Raw genomic sequence first — 25100 nt, forward strand, 5'->3', positions numbered from 1 at the left:
TAAAATATTTGTTCTCAAAATCTTTATTGGGTTTAAGCCCTACCAAGCTATAGCCTGTCTCCGCCACTGCTCCCATTGGTCAGCAGTGGTTGATTTTAAGGGAAGGTTGCTAAAGGATGATCATACCCTTTCCGAGTATCATATCTGAATATTTCAAATGTTTTTGATATATATTGTTAATCATGTAAATAGAACTGGACATGGAGATTTATGATATTGGTATGAATTTCCTTTCTATTATTCATTATCCTCTAAGCCCTTATTATTATGAACGTGGAAAACTATGTTTGTACACGCTTATCTCTGTTATATGTTCTTGATGTGAATGTGCATTAAATTGATCTTAGAGATGAGAATATTGATATCCTGGTCTTAAATTGATCTTGTTCCATATAGTGAACAAATGACGTCTTAACAGAATTTTACATATATCAAACTTTTCTAGTTCCAGAGTTTCGAATCTGCTGTTTCTTTTCTTCCAAAGAGGATGTTTCCAACTCTGGACATTGTGTATATCCAATAAAGAAAAGCCTGGTAATAATTGTGAATGTTCAGTTCTTTGGATCTTTCGAACATTGCTCATCACACGAATCAACTTTGCTTAAATACAGAGAGGGTTCAAGAAGCACTCATGTAAACTCACTTCCTTATGAATATGGACTGTCTCTATACAAACAAAAATTATTGGATGATCAACGGTTTAACAAACTAAACTAGAAATGTAACTACAACTCCACCACGTCAGTAACAGATCATCATCTTTACACAGGCTTACTTGCTGACTACAAACACAACAAACTTGAATAGCTTTCAGCAGATGCGTATCAAATAATCGTGTATACTAACTCCAATCATCTCTGTACTGACTTAGCCGAAACTAACCTGTAATATTACACCAAGCCACCAATGGACAATAATTAGAAGTACGCTTACAGGCAAGCTATATGCAGTGGAGGATGCATAAAGTTTTGAAAGTGGGGGCAACAAAAAATGTTTACATTCAACTCACCTGATATAGAAAAAATCACCGATGACAATTTCCTAGCTAAATACGTCAAGCAACAAAAAATAAAAACTACCAGGACTTATCTTTGAATCTAATGCTACTCAATAATAATTCAATCTTTCATATCGGAAAAAAATACTAGAATATATATAACTGCAAGCCATACTGTGATATCAGGGTGCTTATGAACTAAAGAACTATAAGCAAAGCGATTTGAGGCATTCTAAATGTTCACCTAATGATCGAGTTGCTCTTAGACAATGTATGAGAAAAAGAGTTTGATTGCCTATGTGCCGATTTCGAAGAGCTCACTGACAAAACAAGGATACAAAAGTTTCTTCTCTTGAAACCATACAAGAAACTAGCGTGGTTAAGACTGAAAAGAGAGAGAAAAACTAAACAAGATCGTCTGCAATCGAATGAAATACAACGAAATAAGTGGAAGACACTAACTAGACTAGATTCAAGATCATAGTACCTTTGCCTGATAGAAGAACAACTGTTATTCACCGAACAGTTGAGGCACTTACAAAACCAATCAAGTCGAAGATTTTCTTCAAGAAACTATATCTGCAGGCAGGTAAGATGTGATGGTAACCTGATCGTAGGTTGGAGGGGGTTAAAGGCTCATAGCGTAATTTCTATTGTCATGGAACAGATGACTTGGAGGCGTCTGGTGATTCCTTGGTCTTCACTACAAGATCGTAATTGATGGAAGCCAGCTGAGACAAGTTCTGATAACAGAATAGGTATAAAAAATTCAGCTCAAGTTGGAGTGTAATAAGGTGAGCTAAAGAGCTATCTACAACCGCCATCATTTCATTTCTGTATGGCATCCTTTTAGTCTTAAAGTAGATAAATTATCTTAGGTCAGACCCCTTACCTTAAATGAGAAGTTACTAAATGAGTACTGCACGTCAAAGGCCGGAGCACTGAAGTCTGCCAAACTGCCGCACTCATCCCCCTGTATAAGAGACATAGATTGTCAGGCAGCCAAATTAGTAATGTCACTAGGGTGTAAGAGAGCCAAACTTGGATCAGATGGTTGATTTAACAAGCATTTAAAGGCCAAATTTCAAAGCATCATTATTAAAGGCTTTTCTGGTCACTTCCAAATCAGTTCTTTGGGGGCATGCTTCTAGTCTGTGTAATTCCATATAACTCCAAGTGCATTAAAATTAAAGATAAAATTATACAGAAGCATCTTACGTCTTCATCTTGAATATATGAACCACTGCTGCATGAATCAGTCAGGTCATCAAAGTCACTGCCCCCATTAACATGCTCCTCTTCTGGATTCCATATGTACCGACTCATAAAATAACTTGTGTCATGTGCATCCGTTGAAGGTATGAACATAGCCTGCAGCAAATAAAGGTAATCTTAAATATCAATGATGTATAAACAATCATCTCAAAACATCAACAAAAATATAACTTTGAAGTGACCTTCTGACTAGCTACTTAGCTAGTGTATCCAGTTAACATCCTTGAAAAAAATATGTTGCTTAACCTGCCAGAGAAGTCCGAACACATATTTTAATCATCATCCGACTTGCATGTAAATCTGCTAATAGTTATTCAGCAAAGTACATCTCTACCACCTGTTGCGCCAAGTCTTTGAACTGGGTTTTCAGTCAGTAATATGAAATGGAGTGTAGAGGCCAGAGCAACGAAGATATACTATGTCGGAACCTAAATTTCGGATCCAATTTAACCAACCAAACCTCACATCTTGTTTCCATTACTAAAATTCAACTTAACCGATCTACAAACCTGATGGCAAAACGATAAACAACAACCCAATTAACTATAGTTTACAACAAGTGTTAACATCTTACTGAAATTGGAAAACTAAGCAACAAGTACATCAGAAGATCCGAACCTCGACTACGGCGATTCAGACGCAATATACGATCCCGCAACCCATCAGTCTTCTGACGCGGCCAATACCCGCCGCCTCATCCGATCTCAGTTTCTTCTCTTCTCTAACTGAGCAGAACTGAGAAATTCCGACAATGTTCTTTGAAAACTGTCTCCGCGGATGAGACGCTGCCACGCATCGAGGACCCACGCTGTGTACATTTAGCACGAGGGCTCTAGAACTCCAAACTCAAAGGACCATTCTCCTCTACAAAACCAAAAAATGCCACCTCTCACTCCCACAAGGCTCTCCTCCTTCTCCTTCCCTCACACCTCCCCACTCCTCCACCACCTCCTCCCCTCCACCGCCACCAAACCCACCATGTCATTCTCTTCCTCCTCTTCCCCTTCCCCTTCTTCACTTCCCAACCAACAAGACCCACAAGACCAAAACCTCTCCCAAGTCCTCAAATACCACACCTCCACCAAGCACCACTTCACCCGCTACGCCCGAGGTCCTCACGGCCTCGACTGGGCCAACCAACCCAACCCCTTCCGCCGCTACCTCTCTTCCCCTCTCCTCCCTCTCCTCCACCCCACCTCCTCCCCCTCCCCTCTCTACTCCTCCATCTTCACCTCCCTCCCTCCTCCCCAACCCATCTCCATCTCCACCCTCTCCCAACTCCTCTACGATTCTCTTTCTCTCTCCGCTTGGAAATCCACGCCATTCTCCACCTGGTCCCTCCGTGTCAACCCCTCCAGCGGTAACCTCCACCCCACCGAGGCTTACGTCATCTCCCCGGCTATTAATTCCCTCTCTGATACCGCTTTCGTGGCGCATTACGCTCCGAAAGAGCATTCATTGGAGCTCCGGGCTGAAATTCCGTCGTGGGTGTTTAGAGATTTGCTTCCTGATGACTCGTTTTTAATTGGGCTGTCGTCGATTTTTTGGCGGGAGGCGTGGAAGTACGGGGAGCGGGCTTTTCGGTATTGTAATCATGATGTGGGCCATGCGATTGGGGCGGTTGCGGTGGCGGCGGCGGAGTTGGGGTGGGATGTGAAGATTCTTGATGGGTTGGGGTATGAGGATTTGGAGAAGGTTTTGGGGGTTGGGAGGGATTCGCATTTTGAGATTCCGGTGAGGGCGGTGAAGGGGAGGTTTCCGGAGATGGAGTTTGAGCATCCGGATTGTGTGATGTTGGTTTTTCCTAGTGGAAATGGGAGAGTTGAGGTGGATTATGAGAAGTTGAGGTTGGCGGTGAAGGGGTTTGAGGGGTTGGAGTGGAAGGGGGAGAGGAATGTGCTTAGTAAGGAGCATATTTGTTGGGATTTGATATATAGAACGGCGGAGGCGGTGAAGAAAGAGAGGGATTTAGGTGAGAAGTTAGTGGTGGATGAGTTTCGGAGTAGTGGTTGTTGTAGTGAGGGTTCGTATAAGGGGTTTACGGTTAGGGAAGTTGTTAGGAAGCGGAGGAGTGCTGTGGATATGGATGGGGTTACTGTGATGGAGAGGGATACATTTTATCAGATTCTTTTGCATTGTCTTCCTTCGGGGAGTGGAGGGGAGCAGAAGCGGCAGCTGGCAATGCCGTTTCGGGCTCTTTCGTGGGATGCTGAGGTTCATGCTGTTTTGTTTGTTCATAGGGTGAAGGGACTGCCGGAGGGTTTGTATTTCTTGGTGAGAAATGAGGATCATTTTGATAAGCTCAAGAAATCTATGAGGTCTAGCTTTAAGTGGGTGAAACCTGAGGGTTGCCCGGAAGAGCTTCCTCTGTATGAACTTCATAGAATTGACTGTCAGGCTCTTGCTGAAAAGCTCTCCTGCCATCAGGTTTGTCAAAATTCTTGTGGTTTTTATTTTGAATTTCATAGGTTATTGGAAATAGCTGAATATGGACGGTATGTCTATGCTAGTCATTAGTATGTATACATTTCGAAAGAACATTATACCTGAAAAGCAGAAATCTTTGTTTTATTTTCTTCTGTGCTGTGTTGACTAGTAAAGGGGAACATATAGTTTCTTATTGTGATTAAATTTCATAGCACCTTACAACATTTCAAAGTTATTTCAAACAAGATGCCAAAAAATATATTTTTGTGCATAAGCTAACCTGATAGGCATACATTTTACACAATGCTATGCGGTTTCTGCATTGTAATATAGGAGTTGGTGCTATTTTACTTTGTTACATATTATTATGAATTATCATTTTTCTAACCTATCTTGTGAGTTATTTAGGGTGGCTACTGATCCCCAATTTGATACCAAACTTTGACTAACAACGTTTTCTTACTGAAAAAATAGAATTTCCAGTGAAGAATACCTAATCCATGCCTGTCCAAACTTGTACTAAGATAGTGCTTCTGCGTGCAGGAAATTGCCAGTCATGGCTGCTTTAGCCTTGGCATGGTGGCTTGTTTTGAGCCTCTATTGAAAGACAAAAAAGTGTGGATGTATCCTCGATTGTTTTGGGAGACTGGAGTTCTCGGTCAAGTGTTGTACCTTGAAGCACATGCAATTGGCATTTCTGCAACAGGAATTGGTTGCTATTTTGATGATCCTGGTATGATCGAATCCCTCACCTGCTTTTTTATCCAATGAATATTGTGTCATGTTGCAATGGCGTATTGAAGTAATTAATCTGATCACCCATACAGGCTGAATGTCTGAAAGTCCAACCCTGTAAAAAGTAGAGCACACTTGTCTATTTACAAGTCTTTAAGGTTGGTTAATATAAATCAGTATCTAGGGACTAAGGTTAAGTCTGTAAGATTATTTTTCTGTCATCTTGTTAGTCGGAGTCATTGGAGTGGAAGAAGATGTTATCGTGCAATTAGATGTTTAGTGGGAATAGTTTAGGATTAGAAATGTAAAGGAACCGTGCTTGGTGAAAATCTAAAGGAAAAAAGCAAACTCGTGAATCTTGATCGGCCTCTAGGTAGCTAATTGCCTAATTTATTGTCATTGAAGAACAATGTCGTTCTTAGATTTATAACCACACCTGAAGTATCTGCTAAACTCAAACGATATGTTTGAAAAATTAAGGCCTTGTGACTTAGCAACATTAGGTCCTGAGAAATTAATTTTGCATATAATCTACTTCTAGTCTCTAGATATCCAAAGCTGACCCTCTCAACAATATTGACCATGATACCGCAAGCTTTCATGTTGTCTAGTGAAACTCATATTGTTAATATGTTTGTGCCTCTAAGCTTGTTTAATACAACCTGAAAATGGTTCTTTATGGTTAAGCATGTGAAACTGCTGTGAGAAGTATGATTCTTAAAGGTAATATGTGAGTTTGTAAGCTGAATATGTTGTAATACATTAAACTAGAGATTGTCATGACTACAAAGCTGCTAATAACATCCTTGTGTTGGGTTGAACTATCCTAATGTCATTGTCTGCTTCTTCAATTCTGCTATCTGTGTTTGTTTACAGTTTCCTGTTGTTCTATTGCAGTGCATGAATTGCTCGGCTTGCAAGGATCAAACTTCCAGAGTTTATATCATTTCACAGTGGGTGGCCCGGTCATCGACAAACGGATTATGAGTCTACCTGCATATCCTGGCCCTAATGTTGATGCTTGAAACAAGGTTTTAGTTAGGCGTAGATAACCACACTGCTTTTATTGTTGTGGACTCATGGTTGTACATTTATACTAGAAACCAGCAGGGAGTAGTTTTTCTCTGGTTGACGAGTGCAGTCAAGTGCTTATGTACCTTGTAATAGTTGGAAACTGCTGAGCACCTAATTCTTCATTCCATTGAATGGCTTAGCCGCATGCTTCTTTTGATGTCAAGCATTATAAATGTTTCCACTCTAAACGGTCTGCGATTATACAAATATATCATAGCTGTGAACTTGTGATGATAGCTCTGGCAATTTCGTGTTTTTATTTTATTTTTTATGAATGGCAATGTAGTGTTGTTAAACTGCTCGCATGAAGTCTGTGGCTATATAGATTAGGAAAATGTCCATTTAGTACTAATTTAAATCTCTTATTTCCCATTCCAATGATAATCTTTTCTATTAGCCCATTTCAATATAAGATAACTTTTTTTATGCCCAAATACACAAATCTTTATGCCTAAATGCACAAATCTTTACTAAAGTCTTAACAAATCATATTATTTTAAGACTATTTTGCCCTTACCTCTTAATATAAACACGCATAGAGAGAGAAAATGAAAAAGAGAATACTTGGCCGGAATCTCACCGGACTCTAGTCACCGGCCGCCGGACTCCGGTCATCGGAATTTTTCCCACCGCGGGACTCCGGTCACCGTAATTTCCCTGACCGTCGGACTCTGGTCACCGGAATTTCCCCGACCGCCGGACTCCGGTTACTGGATTTTCCCCTGTAACCAGTTACTGGCCCCCAGTAATCAGTTATTGATCAGTTTTTGACCCCCCCAGTAACCAGTTACTGATCAGTTACTAACACCCAGTAACCAGTTACTGACCAATTACTGACCCCCAGTCCAGTAACCAGTTACTGACCCCTAATAACTGGGTTACTGACCCCGAATAATCAGTTACTAACCCCTAATAATTTAGTTACTGACCCCCAATAATCAGTTACTGACTTCCACCAATAATCAGTTACTGACACCCAATAATTGCTTACTGGCACCCAATAATCACTTACTGGCCCTTAATAATCAGATTACAAACCTCAAATAACAACTTACTGACCTCAATAATCACTTATCAATCCTCAATAATCAAGTTACAGACCACAATCACCGTTACACACCACAATAATCAAGTTATCCCCACCTCTTCTGCCACCATCCTCTTTTAACAATAATACAAGTTAGACTCTTCGGACCAAAACACAACTCATGTAAGGTTGTTAAAATTTGACAATGGCATAATCATACCTTCTGAAAGTCAGTCTCTGCAGACTCTAGACCGGCTTTTATCTGCTTCTCCTGTCCCTTCTCCTTTTCGAAAACATCGGCTATCTGCTGCAGTTCCAGGTGGAGTCCCTCCTTCAGAGTGATGCGTCTCTGCAAGCCCTCCTTCCAGGTGGAGTCCCTCCCCCTCCTCCTCGACCCGTTGATCTCCTCGTCGGCGAAGACATCTTCGACGACCCCCTTGCCGCCGCTCAGGTCCCCCGCCTCCTCGACAGCCACGTGTCCTCCTCCGATCCCAGCTACCGCTCCCGATTGCTCCTCCGCCACCCCTCCGACGCCATCGGCCTCTCCTGCCTCCTCGTCCTCCCCCAAGCCTTCGGGTCTGGCTTCCATCTCTCTCTAGAACCTTCTTCTTCTTCGTTGCCGTCGCCATAAGCTACATGAAGTCGTTGAGTGGCCGGAATCTTCACGGTCGGAATCGATGGGGACGGTGGTGGTGGATCGTTGATCTACAACGAACCGATCGAAGCAGATCGAAGTGATCGGCGGTGTCACTCTCTTTGATCTACAGCGACCGCCGAGATGCCGGAGGCGGCTCGACACTATGATCCTCGTCGGGCTCCTCGCCGAGGCGTCGTGCTCGTCCTTGAGGCGTCGTCGACGTTGAGGCAGCCATGAGAGAGAGAGAGAGGACACCAGATCGGGAAGAGAGAGAGAAGAAGAAGTAAGAGATAAAAACTGTGTGGATTTAATTAAACACATGGTAATAATGTTTTTTTTTTAAGAATCATTGGAATGAACATAAGGATAAGACTTTAATCGGAATGAGTTTTAGTTTTCAAATATTTAGGCATTAGAACATTTTTTCTATAGATTATCTCAGTTTACATAATATGAGAGATGAAAATTTTAAAAAAAAAAAAAAAACATAATAATTTGTTCTAGATATCGAAAAACATTTTCTAGAAAATTAAAAAAAAAAAAAAATAGAAGACGGTTGATACAGGCAACCGAGAGACATTTTTGATCGACTTTCGACGTATAAATTTGAACATGCAGTTGTATACCAAATTGTTTCGTTGCAAGATTGTTATGTACTTTTGCTCAGTCCTTCATGTGAACTACAAGAAATCTATGCATCCTTCCCATGTGAATTGTGTGTCAAAAGTCACTCATATGTCCATGAAGGTGGATATATGTTCAAAACCGTTTGCTAACTCCACGACATTATATGAATTTCTCTAATTATGATATTGGGGAAAACTAATTTGGTATGTTGGGGAACTTCACTCTTAGTATTATAATTTGTCGGGATCAGAAGGTGTGTAAGATCGTAGGAATCAGGAAAATGAGGAAACACTAGGAGGCTACAAGATGGATATGTTTTGCTTTAGTATGAACATACGCACACAACCAAGTGATCAATGTTAATACAATAATACTTAATACAAATTATTCTATGTCTTAAAATTCTCTGTAATGTCTCTAATATATGAGTTGACCAATGTTTGTATGCAAGAGTGTTTTTTCACAGTAGAAAACTATAATAACAACAATCCTAAAAATAATTAGTCGAAAAAAACATACTTAATAAAGATAGAATAGGTTCCTCTCAAAAAAAAAAAAAGATGAATAGGTAAATGAGACATTTCTGTATGTATCTCCGTTTTTGCCTACGATTTGCAGTCCTATGTCCAACATAGGATCCATGACCATCCCAATTGGTTCCGTGTAAGCATGATCTGTTAATGTGAATTATAAGAAATCCACTTTCCTTTTCACGTGAATTATTAATTACATGCGTCAAAAGTCCCTCAAAATGTCTATGAATGTGAATATGCTAGCAGGCTAGCAGTTAAACTTGGCAAAGTTATGCATGCTTTTTTAACCTGATCAGGAACTCAGGGTTTCAGATCACGGTGAGTTCACCAGAAAGACAGATAGAAGCAATTAGAAGTAAACATAATGCATAAAACAATGTATTAAGCTTTCAAAAGTTGAACTAAGAGCATCGAATGACACTTCTGAATATATCGATCAAGCTGTTCTCCATGTATAGTTTGTTGAATTGATCATAGTATATCAGAATAGATAACAGATATACACTTCTTTTTTTTTCCTGAAAAGAACTTGCATATAGCACTGTTCAAGTGTAACAGAACAACCCAATATTCTATCAAAAAAACCAGAACAACCAAATACCGTGGCCAATGCCTTAAGCAGTTTGTACTGGGATGAGATGGACCAAACAGAAGCAGACCTGGAAAGCAAAGCCAAAATTATTTATGACACAATTTCTTAGGCTGGCTCACCATTATCAGTAAGGATGAGACAATCTTCCATACATTACCTGTACCTAGCCTCTGAAATGCCAACTGTCTTCATCAAATCTCTAGACTGGCTGCAGAGGACTGAAATGCACAATGTATTAATTTTAGAACAACTCATCAGGAAATAAAAACCGGACAAAGATAAGATATATGCTATAATCTCTCACCAATATCTTCTCACTTAACTGAAGGGCTTCCACCCAGTAGCACTGTTTAGCATTTTAACCAATAGCTGTCTCCAGATTAATGGACTGGGAACTATTGTAAGCAGCTGGACTGGAGGCACATATTGCTTGATCGACTTTGAATGTTACAATTCCCTTGCTATATTCCTGTTGCTTATCTTGTTTTTTGACATCCTGCTTCTCCAACAGAATGAAGCAAATATATATTGTAACCATATTTCGAACATAGTGAACTGAAGCAGCAGACTTTCTACCTAGGCTCAACCGAAGAGTATTCAGTCATCAGAAGAAACTTCCAATGTTTAGCTACAATATTTTGTTCACCATAAGCAAGAGGGCCACTTTACACTGTCTCAAGTCTCAACCTAACTCTTTGGCCTCTTCTATTTTGTGAAATGGCTCACCATGTTGCTCCACCATTGTAGTCAGGTCAACCTATGTTTACCAGTCACATTTCTCAATCATTGAAAAATGGAAACACCTAGCAGCATTTGAAAGAGCCAGTTGCTAAAGGAATACTGAGAGTGCATCTAGTACAAAGCTGAAGGGGTTACTGAATCCGAAAATGTCATCGATTTCATATTTAAATGAATCCAAGAAGAGACCCATCACAAGCCCAGCTTTCCAATAATTAAACTTGGTTATCAGGCTTTTAGTCTTCTCCAATAAAGGAAGAGAAGCCTTGTACATGAGTGCCCCAATCCCCTCCACAATAAGCATAGCAAAGGCAGCAGAGAGAATGTCCCAGTCTCCCGTTTGCCCAATAACAGTAGAATAAGCAGTCGAACAATAGAAACCAACTAGGAAGAAAAATATTTTCATGGGTAAACCTCTCCTTATCTCTCCAATTCTGGCACCTAACTTGGCTTGAATATCTTGGATAACCCTAATTAATCGTGTTGTGCCTGTGCTGCCATTTGTTGGAGATGGGTCTAACCCATTGTTATCTACACTGCTTCTGATAGACCATGAAATCCTCCTGTACAGTTCAATATAACACAGGAAATTATAACATAGACTCGTTTAATACTCCAATTTATTAACTATTGGTGCACTCAATTGTAGAGGGAAGTACTCACCGATTTGAAAGTCTTAAACATTTGAATGACAGAAAAAGCATACGAAAGAGGTTTAAAATATATCTAATAGGTATCATTGTAAACTATCTCAGTCACTTTCTTTATGAATATTATACCAGTATTAAGATCCTAGCATAAACTCCGTTTGCACGGTGACTTACTTGAAATTGTTGACCAAAAGAGGCTCAGGCACGCAGAATAAACAGCCGTGAGAATTGAGCTTGCGGCCAAAAGCACCAGTAGGTTTGTAAGACATTGCATAAAGACCCAGCGCCATAACTTTGAAAGTGATACACTCAGAAGATAAAAGCTTAACACTCCTTGGATAGGTAGGCAATGTAATTGCAGCCGCCATTATCATATACAACCTGCAAGCAACAATTCACAATATAAACAATGCCAAATTTAGTAATAACTATCCTGATGATTATCAAATCCTTTTCCTTTGGCCTACAATATATTTGTTTTCAAGTAAACAAGTAGTTCCCACCTCATAATAACTCCTATGCAACTATTCTCTGAACCGGCAGACATCAAGATCCTACCGAAAATGATATCCGGATGACCCAACATTGCAAAAACTGTCATAATGTGCATCTAAACTAATTTTGGTTCTTCAGTAGGCATTGTTGATTTCTATTTCTATTCCTTGGGTTTGACAAATGGCTTTCTATCTATTCCTCAGCAAAACATTCGAACTTACTAGAAACCAATCATATCTAAACTAATCTCAGTCACACTTTAAACTCATTCTGGGAAACTAATATCAATCACAGTCTATCTTTCACCAATCACAGTCTATCTTTCGCTAAATTTAATACAACTTACACAAAACCCAGAAAGCATAAAAAGCAAAAGAACAAGATTCAAGAGAAAGAAGAGGCTTTTCTTACAGTTTGAGACTCTGAGACAAAATGAGCAATCAGCTTTTGAAGCGTTTGAGCCGCTCTTCAGCTATGAACGACTTCCTTTCATTTTGGTTTATATACTTTGTACTTTTCTGTTGGGTGTACTGAGTAAATGTTCTGGTGTGGTACAGATTTTAGATTGGGCAATAATTAACCCGGCCCATGACCCATGTAACAGACCAATAATAACACACCCTCTTCTATTTTATTGTATCAGAGACGATAGAAAGAACCCCAAATTTGAGGCGAAAGTTTCGGTTTTTAGTAAAATGGCAACTGATTCTGGAGCTATGGCGGTGGAGCTCCAACTTTCCAATTAGGGTTTTGAAGACCCTGATCGGAAACCCATCACAGAAAGTTAGGGTTTTTGGTGTGTAATCGAGTATAAAGATTAGGGCTTTTGAGGAGTCTAGGGATTGGGATCGCTGCTGAGGTTGAAAGGTGGAAGCTTTATCAGGTAACTGTGTGGATTTGGTTATGTGGGTTGTGTAGAATTTGTTATTGTTTCTGAATCGTTAATCTTTGTAGTTAATGTGGTTTTTAGGTTGAAGGGTGGATTATTATGTTTGGTAGATGCAGTCTGGGGCTGATATGCAATTCTAATAGGTAATCTGCTCTTGCCCATTTCTCATTTTTGCAATATATGATTTGGGTTCTTTTTGTTTTCTATAAATAGAAACTTGTCTAATCAGTTTTAGTTTTAGTCTTACTGTGTATACTATAATTTGCAATATTTGGTATGTAGATTGAATTTAAGTATGTTTTTGGAAAACTGTCCTGATAATGCGGTCCTTATGTTCTAGGTAAGTAGTATTTTTGTATGATATAATAATTTTTTGGTTCTTGGATGCAGATCAGGATGCCCTAATGGCAATGTAGATTCATTTTTGTAATTTTGTTTTTTTCTGTTAGGATATGTTTGTTGTTTGATGATTATTTTTTGTTTGTTTGGTACTAGCCGTTTTACCACATTATTTCCTCATTTTCTGTTAATTATACGGTAGGCATCTAGAAGTGAAGTTAAGCATTACTCAACAACTTGGATATAACAAACAACAAAACAATGTTTTTCTTAATCATAGAGCTGTGAAACCTTTGATTCCATATGTGAGCCTCGACTAGTTCCTGAATTAAAAGCATCACAACCTTATCATATATGACATTCCTTAAGCTATCAGGTGACTATTCAAGTATCTAAGTTGCAATCTTCAATCATTTGTGTCTACATTTGTGTGTAAACAGGGTGCATATGTATAAAGCTATTTATTTCGATTCAAGTTTCTTGGACCATATTCTACATGCTTTTCCAGACATGTGATTGAGACCTTACCATTTAAAATCTTGAGGCACTTGAACATTTATATAGTTCATATAACTTAGTTATATGTTCGTACTATCACTCAGTTTGAACTTGAGCAAGAAGTTTAAACTGAGTGTGTGTATTGGGATATTTCAATTGGTCATACAAAATCTAATGTTCTGATCTAAATCAACTCCCCCATACTCATAGTTCTTGTCAGTTGGTTTAAAGGAAAACAAAATTGGTCAATTATTGAGGAGTTTGATATCATGCTTGCCATTGAACATGAATACTTCTGCTGGTACAGTATCCAATGTTTTCAGCAACATTTGTTTTTCAAATGCCTGATATATACCAATGCTTCATTTGAAGTTCTCATCGTCTGAGAAATAATTTGCTCAATTGTCATGATTTTAGGATTTGCTCATAGACAGATAAGAATCTGAGGAATGTTAGAATCTGAAGTAAAAATGTAACTTGGGTTAGTGATGCATTTCTTGGTTAGAAATTCTTGCATAAGTTACCAATTATAGATTCCATTGGCTCGCATAAGATTAGTCGTATGGTGGAAGTCTGGAACACTCTATTGAGTGACCTGAGAATCAGTTAGACTTGAAGATGTTCTTGACATTGGCTGTATGTGTTTAGGCATAGTCTGAGAATTTGTTGAAAAACCTGATGAATACATTCTTATTCTGATGTATTAGCGATAGAGAAATGTTTTCTTTTAAAAAGAAAATACATATGTACTAGTGTATTGCATGGAGAATTGCTGTCATGTTCCTGGTAACCACATTATTTATGTATTATAACCTGGTTTCAAGATAAGTGAAAACACTTGTGTTGATGTTTGCAGGTTTCCTAGCTTGTTAGGTTTGTCTGAAAGAATTCCCTTTAACCACTCCTTTTGGAAGTAGCTATGCTACCCACTGGAGCGAGAGATACACAACTCCGTGAGAGCAATAGCCAGAAGGTTCACCCACAACCAATGGAAGAGTCAATGAATCAGAATCCAGAAGCTGTGGAAGCCCTGATATCTAAGGTTTTTACAAACATCTCATCCCTGAAGTCAGCTTACATCCAGCTCCAAGCTGCTCATACTCCCTATGACCCTGACAAAATTCAAGCTGCTGATAAACTTGTTATTTCTGAGCTGAAAAACCTCTCTGAACTTAAGCACTTCTATAGGGAGAACAATCCCAGCCCAGTATGTGTTTCTCCACAGGATTCCCGCTTAGCTGCAGAAATTCAAGAACAACAAATTCTGTTGAAAACCTATGGGGTGATGGTTAAAAAATTCCAGTCTGAGATCCAGAATAAAGATTCTGAAATCATGCAGCTTCAGCAGCATATTGAGGAGGCAAAACAGAAGCAAGCAAAGTTGGAAAAGAATCTAAAGCTTAGGGGCTTGTCTACAAAAGAATCAGAAGCTTCTGCCGGTGAAAATGGATTTTCTCCTGTGGATTTAACCCCTGATCTCTTCACATCGGTTGTTGAAGCTGCATATAAAGCTATTCATGACTTTGCCAAACCATTGATTAACATGATGAAAGCAGCTGGGTGGGACCTTGATGCAGCTGCTAACTCAATTGAACCGACCGTTGTTTATGCAAAGAGACCTCACAAAAAGTATGCATTTGAGTCGCATATATGCCAAAGAATGTTCAGTGGCTTCCAGCAGGAAAACTTCTCCATCAAATTAGACAATCTTACAATAACTAAGGAGAGCTTCTTCCACCAATTTCTCACTCTTCGGGACATGGATCCATTGGACATGCTTGGCCAATCTCCAGATTCTATTTTTGGGAGATTTTGCAGGAGCAAGTACCTAGTAGTGGTTCACCCAAAAATGGAGACTTCATTTTTTGGGAACTTAGATCAACGAAACTATATAATGGGTGGCGGGCATCCGAGGACTCCATTTTACCAGGCTTTCTTAAAACTAGCAAAGTCAATATGGCTTTTGCATCGGTTGGCCTTTTCTTTTGATCCTCCTGTTGAGATCTTCCAGGTTAAGAGGGGGAGTGAGTTTTCTGAGGTTTACATGGAAAGTGTGGTGAAGAATTTGGTAATGGATGAAGGTGATCAAAAGCCTAAGGTTGGTCTCATGGTGATGCCTGGTTTTTGGGTTGGAGGCAGTGTGATCCAAAGTCGAGTTTATCTCTCAGGTATGAAGGTTGCTGAATGATGGGCCAGATCAGTCATATTCGATGTCCATACGGGTATGTGGTGTTTTATACAGTGTTGCAACTATGAACTATCCATATATTGTTGTTTGTATTTTTCTTGTATAATTGTAAGATGAAATAGCTATTAAATATCAGTCGCGCTCTATCTTTTCTTGCATGTGTTTCTGTAATGACTATAAGCAGATATGTTGCCCTTTTTTTAGAATCTGATGTACAAAAACCACGAGGGGAATGAGTCAATGTGGATTACTATTATGTTGTGGTATGAATCTGTTTGAGTTGTTTGCCATATACATGCCCATACAGCAGTTGCTTTGGTACTTCTATTTCTGAAAGAGTGTGCCTGTGTTATTTTACTTATTTGGGTACGATTCTGTTAGGATTCAGATTCTTTATTATGTGCGATGCTGAATGGTATTATCTTTTGAAGATATTTTTTATGATCTGGCATCATCTGAGATCCTGATATGCCCTATTTGATCCTCCAAGGCATAATGGGCTGTCTTTGTTTTGTAAACTGAACCTGGGGTCATAACTCATCCAGGACTAGTGAGATGTACTGCTGAACATGTTGGTTATGAGTTATACATAACTGATTGAGCTCGCCACTTCATGTTGATATAACGCAAAAAATTTATATACTCCTGTGTAATTTCTAGTTATGCAGAAACTGTACCTGATTTCTTCTGTTTTGGGTGGGGACCATGAATATTGGGATTTGGGAGTCCTCGTCCCGATTATGAGATATATGCAAAGAATGCAGTATCTCTATCATGTCAAAGCTAACATGTTAACATCTTCATAGGAAATAGGTAGCATGTTCATCTTATTCTTTTTGAAAAGGAGAAGGAAAGCATGTCTTACTTGGTCAGTGTAAGGTTGCTTGCAGTAATTATATTGGTGAAACAAAGACAACAACGTCAGTAATACGAAATCTTGCAAAATGAATTGCATCCAAGATGTTCCAAGATTGTAGCGAAGGAAAAGGATCATTACTCCACTTGCACTATCCTATAACATATAACTAGTGTTTCGTACATTATTCTAGAAATTCATTACCAGAATATAAGGATTGTGTTCCCTAATATAACTCTTATGTAGTGCACAGTCATTCTGCCTACATTTTAATTTGTTTTGGATGGCTAGTATCATCTCTTTTTTTTTTTTGGTTACAGAATGGACCTAAAAGGCCCAAACAAAGAGGAAAAACAAAACAGCAAAACTACAAGCTAGAGGCTGGAGCAGCAGCCAGTCCTTCTTGCTCTAGTAACACCAGCAAGGTCATCAAGAACAGCCTGAATAGCATGAGCAGGCACAACATCAAAGGAGATTAAGCCAAGATCATGATTGATACTGTTTTTGGCCAAGGCATCAGCCACCATATTGCATTCTCTGAAAATATGCTTGATACTAACATTCAGCAACTTAGACGTCATCACAGAGCAGCTGTCAAGGAGAGAGCCAAGGGAGTGGACACCAGTATCAGACTTCAACATAAGCTGGACAAGCAGAGTCCGATTCAATTTCCAAGTTAACAATGTTATGCATAGCCACCATTCTTAAGCCAAAGAATTGGGCCTCAGCATCCAAGACCTCACCAGTGCCAAGGTTAACCTGAAAACCATCAATCCAAATACCAAGATGATTCCTTTTTTTGGCTAGTATCATCTTTGAAAGACAGAGACAACCACATTGTAATTTGTAAATTGTTAATGTACTCACGAATCACGTTCACAAAAGCTAGAGCTCCACCTAGCAGAGTAGCACCAATTGGCCAAACGCTTTCGTGGTCACTATAACTAGAATCGTTACCTTAAAACACCTGAACAACCATACTCTGAAGATCAGAGTACTCTAAAACATTAATGCTTCAACTGATCATACAACTACATTTACCCTAGACTCCTAAGGATCGGTGCCAGACCGCTGGTCCTCCCATAGATAGGTTGTAGGAAGACCAGCTTCGGCCATCCGGTAGCCAGATGACCAGCGTCGGCCATCAGGTAACCATCACAAGGAATTAAGAACCTTGTTAAGCAAGTATAAACCATCCGAATCAGTAATGTAATTCACCTCAAAGTAGTGTGTGAGATACACCACAGCTGAATCCCCAACGCAAGTTTCGAAACCAAATTGGTCACCATAAGATCGACAGCACACATATTAGAGTATGCAATGCTTCAAAGCAGCCTAACCCTTAAATCTCAACTGAAATGATTTAAATAGTGAAACCAGTAACAGATGGACATTCTTTGTTCATCTAAGATTAATTCCTCTTTACTATATGTAGATAGTTTTGTTCATGGTTTTCAGTGTAATGGTAATATAATATGAAACGTAGATCACAAAACTGATTGATCGAAAGAGAAAGAAACGTAAACTACATGAAACATTGACTAACATACTAACATATATATAATATAAAACACGTGCTAATTTTCTTTCCCATGAAGTTCTGCAGATGTTGGCTACCCAGAAATGAAGAATCAAGGCTGATCTAGCCAGGCATGCGTTTCTTCACATCAAAGATTCTAGTTGTCTGTCAAACATAATGCAAATGGTAGGCAGATACTTGTCATAGTTATCAACTTAAGTAGTAAACAAATTAGATATATCTAATCTGGATCTTTCTAATGGAATATCGATCTTCTAGACCCAAATAGAATAGTGCACACAGTTTTTTGCAGCTTAATGCACTTACAGCGCACGTTAAGCTAACCATGTGTTTATCCATGTGATAAACCCTATATCCGAGGCTATATAATCACCATCTTACTCCATGACATATATCTATCAGAGTTTCAGACTCAGAAATTCAAAGTTTCAAACCCTCTCTATCATTTTGACGTTCTTCAATGGCCAAACATTGCCTTTCTTTTCTGCTAATCCTCCTTTCCATCTTCTCCCTTTTGAGCACGGTGGAGCCTTCCTTTGCCGGGCATACTGCTCATCGACGTTCCAGGGCTCGAGCCAACATCGAAGCTGCATGCAAAGGCACTCTCTACCCGGACCTATGTATCCACTGCCTCACCACCTACGTAAAACCCAACACGACAATCCAAAGCCCCCAGGAACTCGCCCATGTAGCCCTAACTGCAAGCCTCTACCGTGCCCTATATGCTAGGGCCTTTGTGCTCAAGGTGGCAAAAGAGATCGACATACTCAAGAGGGAGAACCAAGTTGTTCGAGATTGCTTGCAGCAGATTAACGATAGCGTGGACCAACTCAGTGGATCGATCAAGGAACTACGTCGGTTGGGGAATAGCCCTGTGGGTGACGACCTGTTTTGGCACATAAGCAACGTGGAGACATGGGTTGGGACTGCCCTAACTGATGCAAGTACTTGTGTGGATGAGCTTCCCGGACCAAACATGAGCAAACTGAAGGCGACTATCAAAGGGAAATTTCTCAATGTGGCTCAAACGACTAGTAATGCACTAGCTTTGTTTCATAGATTTGCTGTAAGGTATAAAGCTGCAGCCAGTGCCACCAAGAAGCCCTAGGAGGCTAATTAAGCTAGCTAGCCTTTTTATATCAGGATGGATGCGTTTTGTTTTTGTGACGTGGGTTTAATCTTGTTTATTATTTGTTGTTAATTACTTGTTGATGTTAATATATGTATGCACACAGTGAAGGGATCGATGTTAATACTTAATACCAAGTTTTTCTATGTCTTGGAAGGTGTCTGTAATATGTTCCAATATATATGTCAACCAATGTTTGTATGTAAGGGTGTTTTTTCAGAGAAAACAATAATAACATTAATCTTAACAAGTCATGAATAGGGCAAAGGAGGCATTTCTGTGTGTTTCCACTGTTTCGATCTCTGTTTGTGCGTACGATTTGCAGTTCTATACATGTCTAACATCGATCGGATATATCCATGACCATAACCATCAGGGTGATGAACTAAACTGGTTCGGGTGTTAATTTGATCTGTACGTGAATTATGAGAAATCCATTTATTCTTCATCATGTGAATTATTAATTATATGCGTGAGAAATCGCTCAAAGATGTTTATGAATGGTGAATTTGCTTTTTCTATATAATCAAGCCCTATAATCAAATAGTACTCGCTATTTCTACCAGTAATCACATTCTTAGATTTTATGATTCAACTGACTAATCTGGAACGTTCTTGATAACAACCAAATGGAAATTAAAAATACTCAACAACAATATATAAGGTAAAAGAACTACCATGACTGATCAGCCAGAGTCACAAGGATAGACAGGATCACCATCCAAGCACCTGTCTATCAAATACATAACCAAGTTCCTTCAAGGTCTTATAAGAGATGACATTACCCAGAAATAATAACACTCTTCATCACCTTGAGCAACGATGTTAACAATAAATTCATGATACCACAATCAGTAGGGATCATATTAGTCCTGAACAATCTTAGTACACTCCGCTACTATGGGGATAAGATCAGCTGCCAGAGAAAATCAATCTCAATCTTCAGTACCTCATATTGAGTAGTACAATAGCTAATGGTATCAATAAGATGCAAAGCCATTTCCCACAAAACGAGAGTCAGAGTCAACAGTGTCTTTTCTGCATAATAGAGCCTTAATTCCAATATACATAATTACAAAGATCTAAAATTTACAGTTTCATTCCCTGCAGAAGTTGATCCTTCATATGACTTGAAAGCATAATCCAAGGCATCCACTATATGACCAGAGAGAACAACTTTCATTACGTGTAAATGTGCAATTTACGGGCTGTACTGTGCATATCCTGGCTTCTAGCACTGCTAGCAGGGTTGGCTTCCTGCCACATCAAACATGCACGTAGTTATTTCAAGCCAGTAGTTGAAAGCATAACTTTGAGTTACATGTGGTTTATAAATTCTAACATAACTTTTCGTTCTCAAAAAATATTCAGGGGTTGAATTACATGCATGTGGTTCCTATCATAAATCTTGACTTCCTACTTTCTTTAATTCACATATAAGGAAGTAGATTATGTAAAGGAATTCATTAAGCTATCCACAACTAAAAACTTCAATCTGTCTTGTGAAAATGAAAAGGTTGTTACTTAGTTGAAAAGGTTGTTACTTCAATCTGTCCTGCTACAATCATGATTCCAAAAGAAAAGGTCGAAATCAAACTTTGCAACACAAAAGAGAGTAGCTAACTGTAAGAGGTTTAACCAATAAACTGAATGACTATGTACCTGGAATCCTGGAAGAATCAATAGAGTGATCATATTTCATATCCATCAATGGTTATGTGAGGAATGTGAAAAATCTTAGGCCAATCTTCGCCTTTGTCTCTCTGGCATCGTTCTACAAGCAAACGGCATCCCCAAATTCTCAGTTGAGAAAGAGTACTTGGTAGCCCTTCTTCTGGCAAGCACCGGAGCTCAGGGCAATCCAATATCGCCAAATCTTCAAGAGAAGTAAGGCGTTTCAACTCCTTGCCATCCATTCTCATAGCACTGGGGAGAGTAGAAAAGGAGAGAGAAGTGAGGGAGGTTGGTAGCATCCCCTCCTCTGGAAATGAATCCACTTCTGCTTCACATTCCTTGAATCTGATTATCAACTTCCTAAGAGAGCTTAGTCTTGATAGACCCCATTGTGAGCGGCTTGCAAAAAGTCTTTTAGAGCAATGAAACTCGAGAGATTTCAATGCCGGTGGCAATCCTCCTTCGGGAAATGATTCCAGTTCTGGACAATTTCGTATGGTCAAATGCTGAAGAAATGACCCAAAGGTGTGCATTTGTTCTGGCAAGGACTGAAACTTCATACATGTATGGATATCCAAATCTGCCAATTTGGGAGCATTTATCCTACTATAACTAGGAAAGCATGCAAAATTCGGGCAACCCCATATTTCCAATCTACTAAGAGAGAGGGCCACAACGCAATGAGATTCTTGTGGAAGTGAACCACTGAAGGATTCTAGATTCCACAACTCTAGCCATTCAAGCTTTGGGAAGTTATCCAATGGTAATATCTCACTTAGCTTGGGACAATTACTAATATGGAGACCACAAAGATTAGGAAAAACTCCACCTTCTGTATTACCACCAAGATCATACCATTCTCGCCATTCCATCATATTCATAATCCTTAATTCTTTCAGAGATCTAAATGGCTTCAATACCCCATTTCTGATGCTACCATAAAACTCAGGACCTATAGACACTACTTCATTTAACCTCTGAATCCAGAGCGTTCTTAGGGAGGGTAGCTGCCCAAGTGGTGGCAAGAAGCAACAGAAATTACAATCTGAAAATCTGACATAAGCTAGATTGGAGAAAGATTCATCTCCTAACCAATCCGGAAACCTTGTACCACCATACAACTCTAACACAAGGTCTTTTAGGTTTGTATGGGGTTGGAGCTTCTCCAAGACTTCTCTATCCTTTTGTGAATCCTCAATATCATCTCCCCATTTCAAGGCTAGCTCAGTGAGATTCTTCTTGTCCCTCATATTGGCCTCCAAAGCATCTCCAACATGGATAATGTTATGCAACCCGGAAATATGAAGTGTTCCGCGCAAATTCTGAAGCTCCTTTAACTCTGCAATGTTATAGCCACTGTGCTTGTCTAATATGAAATCAGTTAAAACTTGCAGATTTTTCAGTTTACCCATGTTTGGTGGCATCTTTTCTAACCCTGTCCCTCGAAGATCAAGATAGCGCAAGTTGAGTAATCTCCCAAAATGGCTTGGCAACGTAGAAATAGCTCCACAATTCCGCAACACTAATGTTTGTAGATTATACAAGCTACACAGTGTATCAGGCAATTTTTCAATAGAACTGCGAGACAAATCCAAGTGCCTAAGATGTTTCAAGTTGCAAATTGAACCGGGCAACTCCTTAATATCGTAATCTGATAAATTGAGCACTCTTAAATATTGTAGCATTGGCAGTAGATCATATAGTACCTTATTTGACATTGGAAAGTACTGATGAGGAGAATATGATCGGAATGGTAGGAAGGTGCGCAGGTACTTTGCTCTACATAAAGCCTCAAATTTCTCAAAGCCATGATCACTGCTCTTTATATATGAAAAGTGACGAGCTTTGCTTACATTGTTGATCGACTCTTCTTCTTCCAACCTAATACAAAAGTCTCCTGATACAACCTTTGCCAAATCATTGATGAGATCATGCATGGTGTAAATCGGATCATGGTGATAATTATCAAATAAATGTTGGAAAAATGACCTTGAGATTAGAATATCAAAGTAGTCCTCTCCAATTTCTTCCAGCGTTTTCTTATTTTTCGGTTGTAGGAGATCTTCAGCCATCCACAACAAGACTAACTCTGATCTTTTAAATTCGTAACCCTTGGGAAATATCGAACAATAGGCAAAACAACGCTTCAGATGTGAAGGCAGATGATGGTAGCTCAACCACAAAGCAGGCAGAATGTTCATTTCCCTATCCGACAAGTCCCACAAGTCACTCTTCAGTACATTTTCCCACTTCCCAATACTCAATTCAGAGCGTAAGAGACCTCCAAGTGACTTTGCAGCTAAAGGAAGGCCTTTACATTTTCCAACGATCTGTCTTCCAATTACTTCAAGATTTGGATTTGACCTCAGCACATCAGCATTTTTGAAGGCATGCTTTGCAAATAACAACCAACAATCCTCCTCAGACATTTGCATTAAACGGTGACTTGCAACAGTACCCATCACAGAAGAAACACCTTCAATGCGTGTCGTGACAATAATCTTACTCCCTCGTGCTCCTGATTCAAATGGACGCTTAAATACATCCCAGTCGATATTATTCTCATTCCAAACATCATCTAGAACAAGGAGAAACTTTTTGTCTGTCAAAAGTTCCTTCAGTTTGACTTGAAGCAGATCAAGTTCTGTCACACCACAAGATTGTGAAGTAATTGAACCATACAGTTTCTGTGTTGTTCTAAGAATATCAAATTCTACAGATACACAAACCCATGCCTGGAGGTCAAAATGTAGCTTCACTCTTTCGTCGTTGTATACGAGCTGAGCAAGAGTTGTCTTTCCAATCCCACCCATTCCCACAACAGGAACCACACTCAACTTATCATCGGTTGCATTATCCGACAACAGCAAGTTAATGATGAACTTCTTGTCCTCCTCCCTTCCATACACATCAAAATCATTTACCAGAGAAGAAACTTCAAGTGATCTTGCTGGTTGTGGTTTATCTTTAAAACTTTCTTTCAAACCAATCTCATCTTTTTCCTTCATAATAAGTTCTAATCTCTCGAGGGTCTCAAATAACTTGTGCTCCATAGATTTGTCAAATTCAAATGTTGAATTAGTAGAGCTGAGATCATGTACCTGACTACCTAGAGCTTCGGTAGTGATCTCATCGAGCAAGTCCCCTGCAACATACAAAGCATGTTTAAGCTCGTCAAGCCACTCCCTCACATTCGGGTTTCTGAATTGCTTGTCCTCTGCATCATCGAGCACTGCATTCACAGAAAGCAGCTTCATCTTTAACTTCCTGAGCAATCCATAGTTGACTTTCTGTTTGGAGATGAAGTCAACTACTTGACGAGAGGCAAGTCTGTCAAACAAAACAGACAGAAATGAAGAGAGAAAAGCTCCACCGACTAACTCCAGAGCCATGGTTTATCGGTCATGCAGGAAACAGGAAGATCACAGGGGAAGAAGAAAGGAAGTGATCAGAAGAAAAATGAAACAAACAAGAATTTGAGCTGTTAACTTGTGATTGTTATTCTTGGAAAATGAGGTTCAAGATGGATTAGATAGTCTATTCTTCTTTATTCATAAGCACATGTCCATGTTTACAATATTCCTATATCTTAATACTAATCATCGAGTTGTGTAAATAGCACATAAAGAATAGTAATTTATTAAGATGCTAATGTATTCTTACAGGATTCTGGAAAAAAAAAGAAAAAAGGATCAACTATCTACTAGATATTGAATTAGAATCATAAAAAGCAATTGTCTTTAACTATTTGGCATTTCACCCAACATCAAATAGCCCAACAACGAATACAACAGGTAACTCGTAACTAGTGAGATTAAATCTACGAAATCTAATACAAACTCAGTGCTGTTGATCAAGCATGTCATGAACCAAACACACAGTTGTCCTGTTTGACATTTCAGCCATGCTTTTCTAAAATAGCCAAAATGAAAAAACATTCTTTAGCCAAAATTTAATATTGGAAGTTACAAAAACAAAAACACAACATTTGTTTACTCCTGTATTGCCTGTCATAAGAGAACCCCTCTGTTGCAGCTTCAACCAAATAGGCAGTGATCATACTTCTAACCAAGGATACAATTTTGGCGATGAAGGCAACCGTGCTGTAAGAACTTCAACTCCAGTCTCTGTCACCTATAAATTAAGGGGAAAAAGGAAGATAAAGGAATTACATATAAAC

At 39.2% G+C, this 25100-nt stretch overlaps 6 protein-coding genes and 1 pseudogene across 7 annotated transcripts in view; 3 read left to right on the forward strand and 4 right to left on the reverse strand.

Annotated features, from left to right (window-relative positions):
• Positions 1-1356: 1356 nt before the first annotated feature.
• On the reverse strand, positions 1357-2750 carry LOC101300967. Its single transcript, XM_004308410.1, has 4 exons — positions 2733-2750; positions 2216-2368; positions 1890-1970; positions 1357-1740 (listed from the first exon to the last, which is right to left on the reverse strand). The coding sequence occupies exons 1-4, from the start codon at positions 2748-2750 to the stop codon at positions 1654-1656; spliced, it is 339 nt and encodes a 112-aa protein (XP_004308458.1). The 3' UTR covers positions 1357-1653.
• A 401-nt stretch (positions 2751-3151) lies between these two features.
• LOC101299228 lies at positions 3152-6710 on the forward strand. Its single transcript, XM_004306888.1, has 3 exons — positions 3152-4699; positions 5243-5432; positions 6332-6710. The coding sequence occupies exons 1-3, from the start codon at positions 3152-3154 to the stop codon at positions 6457-6459; spliced, it is 1866 nt and encodes a 621-aa protein (XP_004306936.1). The 3' UTR covers positions 6460-6710.
• A 3420-nt stretch (positions 6711-10130) lies between these two features.
• On the reverse strand, positions 10131-11913 carry LOC101301253. The gene is made up of 4 exons (XM_004308411.1): positions 11816-11913; positions 11487-11693; positions 10229-11225; positions 10131-10142 (listed from the first exon to the last, which is right to left on the reverse strand). The coding sequence occupies exons 1-3, from the start codon at positions 11911-11913 to the stop codon at positions 10754-10756; spliced, it is 777 nt and encodes a 258-aa protein (XP_004308459.1). The 3' UTR covers positions 10131-10142; positions 10229-10753.
• A 536-nt stretch (positions 11914-12449) lies between these two features.
• On the forward strand, positions 12450-16082 carry LOC101299519. The gene is made up of 3 exons (XM_004306889.1): positions 12450-12690; positions 12778-12839; positions 14390-16082. The coding sequence occupies exon 3, from the start codon at positions 14453-14455 to the stop codon at positions 15719-15721; it is 1269 nt and encodes a 422-aa protein (XP_004306937.1). The 5' UTR covers positions 12450-12690; positions 12778-12839; positions 14390-14452; the 3' UTR covers positions 15722-16082.
• Positions 16083-18577: 2495 nt separating this feature from the next.
• LOC101299805 (21 kDa protein-like) lies at positions 18578-19225 on the forward strand. Its single transcript, XM_004306890.1, has one exon. The coding sequence runs from the start codon at positions 18578-18580 to the stop codon at positions 19223-19225; it is 648 nt and encodes a 215-aa protein (XP_004306938.1).
• Positions 19226-20983: 1758 nt separating this feature from the next.
• LOC101301542 (putative disease resistance RPP13-like protein 1-like) lies at positions 20984-24312 on the reverse strand. The gene is made up of 2 exons (XM_004308412.1): positions 21092-24312; positions 20984-21020 (listed from the first exon to the last, which is right to left on the reverse strand). The coding sequence occupies exons 1-2, from the start codon at positions 24310-24312 to the stop codon at positions 20984-20986; spliced, it is 3258 nt and encodes a 1085-aa protein (XP_004308460.1).
• A 722-nt stretch (positions 24313-25034) lies between these two features.
• Positions 25035-25100, reverse strand: part of LOC101301830 — a 5069-nt pseudogene continuing 5003 nt past the window's right edge. The window contains exon 13 of the transcript XR_185337.1: positions 25035-25054. The product of XR_185337.1 is annotated as a methionine aminopeptidase 1A-like (transcript). The remainder of the gene's footprint in view (positions 25055-25100) is intronic.

This window comes from Fragaria vesca, linkage group LG7, assembly GCF_000184155.1.
Source record: "Fragaria vesca subsp. vesca linkage group LG7, FraVesHawaii_1.0, whole genome shotgun sequence".
NCBI classification, from domain to species: domain Eukaryota; kingdom Viridiplantae; phylum Streptophyta; class Magnoliopsida; order Rosales; family Rosaceae; genus Fragaria; species Fragaria vesca.